Consider the following 6,730-nt stretch of genomic DNA (forward strand, 5'->3'; position numbering starts at 1 on the left):
AGAAATTGGCATATAGCATGGAAGCCATCGTGATTCAGAGTCTGAACAGCTGCATGTATATTCTTCTACATATGAGGAAATTACAAGCATGCATGTTCTTGAATTCTTTAACCTAAACCGAACCAACCAACCTTATTAGGAGTAGGTAAATCCTGGTCTCGGTTTGACCGGCCGGCTATGCCTGCCAGCGCATTGCCTCCATTTTCGTATCCCTGCACCCTGCTCGCCTGGCCTGCTATTGACTGAAGAACTTTGAGATCCTTTGCTCTACCTACTATTGACCATAGTTTTTTTTTCATCTCTGTGCGTGTGTGTGAGAGAGAGAGGTCTCACTCACCGGCGCAGTGTCTGCATAAAGGGTGCTAAAGGACCAGCAGCCACAGCACTACAGCAGCGATGTCTCCATTGTCACATCACACGAGCTACGACTTGTGCAAGCAAGAAGAAGAAAAAAAAAGCGGTTCAGAAGACAACAAGAGTTGCAACAACCAAGGTTCCTATAAAGGCTCAAAAAGCGGCACATGATGCTAGGACGAGCAAGTACCAGTACTTGCCATGTCAGCAGGGGTGGGGGGTGGGGGTGGGGGTGGGGGTGGGCCCACACGCCAGCTGGGTACCGAGAAAGGCCCTGGGGGTGGTCTAGATTCCATACGCAATGGCAGGGCGGGCGCACACACGAACTAAAGTAGCTCCCTGTTTTGTGATTAAGAGATGCATGGCAACAACTAACAGGCCAGCAAAGAAACCTTCCCTGCTGCCCCCCATGTTCAATTATTGCCGGTGTGAAATGCGGGGAGAGGTAGTATCATGCATGATTATTGATTAACTTAACACTACTGATGATGCAAGTGGATTTCGGTGCCAACAACCAATGCCGGTAAAAGTACGATTGCAACAGCCTCGAAATCTTCTGATCTCCTTTTTCTTTTGTGCAGAACAGTCCCAAAATAAATGTTTGTTTAGAAAGTTTCAGATACAATAGTAGAAGTGAGAAATAACCTTGTTACCCCTAATTAATAGCAGTTGTGATAAAAAAATCACATAGTTTATTTGGCTCGCTAGATGCTCAATAAATGTAAATGCATTGGAATAAGAAAAGTAACATCCACTTAATTATTTGATTATTTGATTGGATTCATGCCCTTCTCTGTATAATTTTTTCTTGATATTTGATATTGCTTTAATTAGATGGACCTTACTAAAAGATCACTCTTTATAGGATAAAATTTGAATCCTGAACAAACACTTATTTTAGAACAGATGGAGTATTTAAGCTACAATCCGCACATATTAATTAGGTGCTCAATAAACTCGGGAGTACGCTGCAACCACACTGTTGACGACATCTCGCTACAAGCACTCTGAGCTAAAACATGTGCAGCCCTATTCTGGTTTCTACTACAGTGTACAAACTCCACCTCTCGGTGCTCCTAAGCGAGCAATTTTACTTCCTGGAGGAGGAAGGTGAGACGACTTATGTTCTCAGACGTCTAGAGCATTGCAAACACTTTGACAATCTGACTCCAGTATCAGTGGTGAATGCATCCATTGGACAGCTAACTTCAATCCGTCATGACAAGCCAGCATCTCTGCTTGACTGCTTCCTCAGCATTTCCACACCTGAAGATAACTCGCCTCGCCGTCAAGACCACCTCACTCTCTTCGTTTCGGTCCACAATTCCCAGCCAGCCAGACAGTGAGAACATCGAAAGAGGTTCAGTTTCTTTAGATCACTTTCTTCTGACTTCGGGTGGGTGATGTACTGATATGTGGGTCCGGGGCCACACGTCAGCCGCCCTCGAGGCCTAAGGGCGACTTGTTCGAGAGCCACCTTTCTTATATACAGGAAGTAAGAAAGCTGCATTGCTAGAGATCCATACTCTTAATAAGATTTTTTTTTTTTGAAAACTACTCTTAATAAGAATTGCATTGCAGGTTGTGGCATCACTATGCTCCGGCGAGCAAACTTCCACTTCCTAGCTACGGTCGAGCCACGCATTGCAGATTTGCAGGCCGCCTGCACCTCTGCCGGAGCGCAGAAAAGTGAGGAGCTCCTGCTCCTCTGCCTCGCCAATAAAATGGATCTCCTCTGTGGGCCCAAAGAGCAGCTCCCCTCTTTGGTTGTGGGTCCCGCCCGCGTTGCCAGTCCTCTGATGGCAATCATTGTTTCGTCCCCGATAGGGACGCCGCTGGGCTGCTGCTGCTGACGACGCCGGCGAGATGGGAAGAAAAAAGTCGGGGAGGCCCTCCTGTGCGGTACGGCGGCTGGCGTCGCGTCGCGTATGTACAGAAGGCGGCGGCGGCGGCGCCGGCCGGGGAGGAAGGCAAGGCAGCGCCGCGCATTTACTACGGCTGCTCGAACTTCACGTGGCTCGCTGCCGCCGCTGCTCCTGCTGTCCTGCATGCACCGAGGAGGCATCGATCGACCGAGCCCGTCGTCAGCCACTACTGTGCGGCGGACGCTGAGCAGCACATGGGCAAGAGGAGACACTATTTCTGAATCTTGCGAGTAATGGCAGCCACCGCCGGCCGATTCGGTTTCGTTCACTTGCCGTGGAGGAAACTGTCGCGCGCCGGCGGCGACGGCGGCGCGTGCAGGCCGTGCCCGTGCGCGGCGGCGGCGGCCGGGCTGTGGTCGTGGCGCGCGGCGCCGGCGACGCTGCGGAGGTCGTCCAGCTGCGCCGCCCAGCCGGGGCGGAAGGCGCCGGCGCACGAGTCCGCCAGCTGCGCCGGGTGGGCGGTCGCGACGAACGACGACGGGTCGTAGGAGGAGGGGAACGCGGTGGGGGGCGGCGCCAACAGCGCCGCGGCCGCCTGGTAGCGCGCGTCCGCGTCCAGCTCGGGGTTCATCGTCGCCAGCTTCATCGACAGGAACTGGCCACCACCGAGAGCATTCCAAACGCGATCAAGCTCAGAAAGTTTTGCCTTTTTCTTTTTACCAGTAGGAACGAAAAAAATTCAGCTGGTTTACCTCGACCTGGCGCTGCAGCGACTGGACGTAGTTGATGATCTCGTCCAGCATCAGCGCCTTCCCCGTGATCTGTCCGCCCCCGCCGCACATTATACAATTATAATTAATCAACTAACTAACTCACCAAGGGTTAGATTAAGAAATTATTTTTAAAAATTCATAGTTTGACCACCAGTACCAGAGCGATAGCAGGCTTGAGCTCACCGCAAGCCAAGCAATAATTGGGCACTAATCCCGCGCCACCACCGGACCCACCCACACCGTGCCCTACCGTTTCATTAATCGCCGGCTAGCTGATTAATTACTAGTATGCAGCTAACCGGTGGATTGATTACTAGTATTAATTAGTTCGCAAAACTTTTCATCAGTACAGTACTCGCACAAAAGTCCAAAATTACTGTGCCCAGTGATTAATTAATTACCTGAAACCCGGCACAAATTACTCCTATCTGAAAAAAAGTGTAGTACTGAGATATAATAGCCTTATTTTTTTACTGAGATACAATGTGTGATAATGTTGTTTAATTAGCTAGTGTCCATGCATACGGTGACAGATGAAGGTTCACTATGCTCATAATGCTTTAAGAGCGTCAATAATGAATCAAATGTAATGCGCGTTTGGACTGGGACAGGACAGAGTACCTTGTTGCAGCCTGGCACGAGGGACTGCAGCATCTTCATCCTCTCGCTGATCCTCTCCCGCCGCACCTACCAATGGAGCTAGACGCAATCAGCAGCTGCGAGATGATGATAGATGGAGCCTGATGCATTGTTGTGATCCGGGGATGGCGTCGTGCCGGCCGCACTTACCCTCTCCGCCAGGCTGTGGCTGTCCGTCGCCTGCCCCCGCCGCGCCCGTACGTGGATGTAGTCCTTGGCCGGCTCCTTCACCGCCGCGGTGTCGGCGTCATCGCCATCTTTGCCTTCGCCGCCCTTGGCCGAAGAGGTTGCCTTGCCCTTCCCCGAGGCCTTGCGCTTCTTCGCCGGCGGCGCTGGGTCCCGGTCCCGCGTTCCGGTGCTGCCGCTGCCCATCGGCACCATCTCGGGGCGGCTCGCCTCCGCCTCGGGGCTCCCGGATGCCGGCGTCCCGGCCCCGGCGCCGAGCGACTTGCTGCTGGCGACCCGGGACAGCCTGCCGCCGGCGCCGGACGCCTCGAGGGCCGCGGTGGCGGCGCCACCGGGGTAGCCGCAGCAGCCCCGGAAGGCCGGCGACGGCGCGGCGGCGCGGGGCGGGGAGCTGAGCGGCGTGCTGTAGCAGGAGTTGCTGGCGCTTGCCGCGGCGCCGCCGCAGATGCTGCCGAGGCGCCCGATGAGGTCGCCGATGGCCACGTCGTCGCCGCCGTAGCCGCAGCCGCTGCCGTCGTGCGCCGGGGACGAGACGAGGGAGCTCAGCGCCGAGTCGAAGTGCGCGGTGCCGGAGGAGTCGGGCAGCTGCAGGTCGGCCCACGCCAGCCCGAACCCCTGCATCGCGGCGGCGGCGTCGAGCCCCGGCGGCGGCGCGTAGGAGTAGGAGGCGCCGAAGAAGGGCGCGGCGCCGAGGCCGGACGGGAAGTCGCCGGGGCCGGGGAAGAAGTGCTCGTCGGCCATTGCCACGCGCGGTCGCTCGTCGCGGCGGTGGAGCGGGGAGGCGGTAGGACTAGGTGGTGGAGAGAGGATGGGGAGGAAGCCGAGCTGCTCTGGAATAGGGAAGGAGGTAGTTGACCGTTATATAAGAAAAGAGGAGAGGAGGGAAGTAACCGTATTGGGTGGGTGGGGCCCACGCAGCCCGTGTACGTAGAGGGGCCTGGCTCGGTAATAAACAGGAAAAAGACAACGCGGAGGCCGGAGGGTTGCACTTGCAGAACACTCGACGAGTTGACCAGTGCGTTTCTCTTAAAATAGTTAAGAAATACAAGAATGTATTTCTGGGACATAACCATGTAATAAAAGAAAAAACACGAAAAAACAACACCTGCGGGTTGGATTGGGGCATCAACGCACGCCGAAACGAAACCAACGCAAACTGCACAGGCTGGTCGGATTGGGACATCGACGCAAGCCGCACAATGCAACTCCACAAGACAAACCTGCTCGGTAGGATTAGGACATCGACATGGACCATAAACAGCAACACCTCCCCGCCAGACACGGCACCCACCAACACGCTCACTGCAGCGTGACTTTGCATCGATAGAAAAACCGACAGAAGCAGACTGCACCACACCGAGAAAGCCACCGTCGTGCGGGATCCTCCATCGTAGTGTCGCTGCAACACCACCCTCCACCTGACAGAGTGAGACCACCGAATCCGTACCTCTCGCAGGCTGCCTCGCACTCGCCACCACAAGAACACAACGCACGGGGGTGCCGTTGGACTCCACCTCTCGTCACCTCGAAGAATCACCGAACGCAGGGGCCTCGCCACGCCCGCCTCGGTACTCCATGTCATGGATCCGTTTCAAAAGTTGTCGTCAGGGTGGTGAGCAATGTTGCCCCACAACCCTAGAACTCCATCGAACAGCTGAGCTGCCGTCACGAGTCGACCTTGTCTCATTGCTTCACCCGCGCACAAGACCTCCGCCGCCATGTTAATAAGCCAGAGTAGTCGCTTGCGTCATCTTCCGACGATGTACCGCACTGGATAGCCCAGCCCAGCTGAGCGACCCACCACAGTCTTCTTCAAGCCAAGTCATCCCACGATGCCGATGCCGCAAGCACCATCCTCCGACGCAGTCCCACGCCGCACTAACCATTGCTAAGCAACGCTAGCCGCCACGGTCCACTGCAAGCAGCCACAACCGACAAACATGCGACAACCACCGGCCGCTACCATAACCACAAAGGCCTCCCCGTGGGCTCAGCAACACCCTTCCAGCTTGCCACGCGGCAGACTTGCTGTCACCGATTTTTGCCAACCATAACCGAACGACCTGCAATGCCAAAGTCGAGTTAGTTCTCTAGAGACGACGCCTCCAAGGAGGGAACGTTGCCAAAGGCGCCGCCGTCGCTCGTCCAAGAACTGGACAGGGTTTTCACCCAGAGAAACTCGTGCAATAGGATTGTGTCTCCAACATGACACCCCCAACAGGGAAAACGACACCCTAGGGTGCCGCCGTCATATCCACTGGCAAGAACGCCGGCGAGGGCTTTCGCCTGGAGCATCCCAACCCCCTGCACGCTCACGGCTCGGCACTCTCGGGCCACAGCCATGGCAGCTCCTTCGGGACAGCGCCATCACCGCGCCTCCACCTGCCACGCCGCGTACCTCCACCTCCACTGCACCACCTCAAGGGCCGCTCCTCCTCCATCACATCCTCACTCACTGAGCAGCAAGGCCACCGCGCGCCACTACCCCTCCACCTCCTCGTCGACGACCACGCCGCCGATGCCGCCATCACCCTGGTACCTGTTGTCGGTCAAAACCCGCCGGCGAGCAGTGACAGGCAACACGAGGAGCCGGGAGGCTTCCGGGACTGCTGGTGGGCCCTGCTCCCTCGGTCAACGGCCCAGTAATCCGGCGCACACCCTAGCTTGGAGTCGCTAGGCATGCCACCTGACCCTGTACCTGATCAGGAAGGTGCGATGTATTAAATTCCTGTATGCACAGACACATGTAAAGGTTAGTCCGAGCCGTGATCGGCTCATCACTTCCTCCCCGGCATCGGCTATGAAGAGCCGATTGCATCAGTACCGGATCGGATCTATAAATAGGCAACATATGTACTTGATAATAATATAAATCCTGCTTCATAAATATTAATTTAATCCAATCTACGATAA

At 55.6% G+C, this 6,730-nt stretch overlaps 1 protein-coding gene across 1 annotated transcript; it reads right to left on the reverse strand.

The window, feature by feature from the left end:
- Nucleotides 1-2,544: 2,544 nt before the first annotated feature.
- On the reverse strand, nucleotides 2,545-6,345 carry LOC112900620 (transcription factor bHLH62-like). The gene is made up of 5 exons (XM_025969463.1): nucleotides 6,216-6,345; nucleotides 3,782-4,647; nucleotides 3,614-3,679; nucleotides 2,972-3,040; nucleotides 2,545-2,874 (listed from the first exon to the last, which is right to left on the reverse strand). Exons 1-5 carry the CDS (start codon nucleotides 6,343-6,345, stop codon nucleotides 2,545-2,547), a joined length of 1,461 nt encoding a protein of 486 aa, XP_025825248.1.
- Nucleotides 6,346-6,730: the final 385 nt, after the last annotated feature.

The sequence above is a fragment of the Panicum hallii genome, chromosome 7, assembly GCF_002211085.1.
Source record: "Panicum hallii strain FIL2 chromosome 7, PHallii_v3.1, whole genome shotgun sequence".
Taxonomy (NCBI): domain Eukaryota; kingdom Viridiplantae; phylum Streptophyta; class Magnoliopsida; order Poales; family Poaceae; genus Panicum; species Panicum hallii.

What these genes read in the sequence shown, in the direction of transcription:
- LOC112900620 (XM_025969463.1), bottom strand. Translation starts at nt 6,345, where the DNA reads ATGGCGGCATCGGCGGCGTGGTCGTCGACGAGGAGGTGGAGGGGTAGT. An exon ending in GCCACAGCCTGGCGGAGAGG is followed by an intron (nt 3,680 to 3,781) that starts GTAAGTGCGGCC and finishes CTCCATTGGTAG; the next exon opens with GTGCGGCGGGAGAGGATCAG. An exon ending in CGCTGCAGCGCCAGGTCGAG is followed by an intron (nt 2,875 to 2,971) that starts GTAAACCAGCTG and finishes GGTGGTGGCCAG; the next exon opens with TTCCTGTCGATGAAGCTGGC.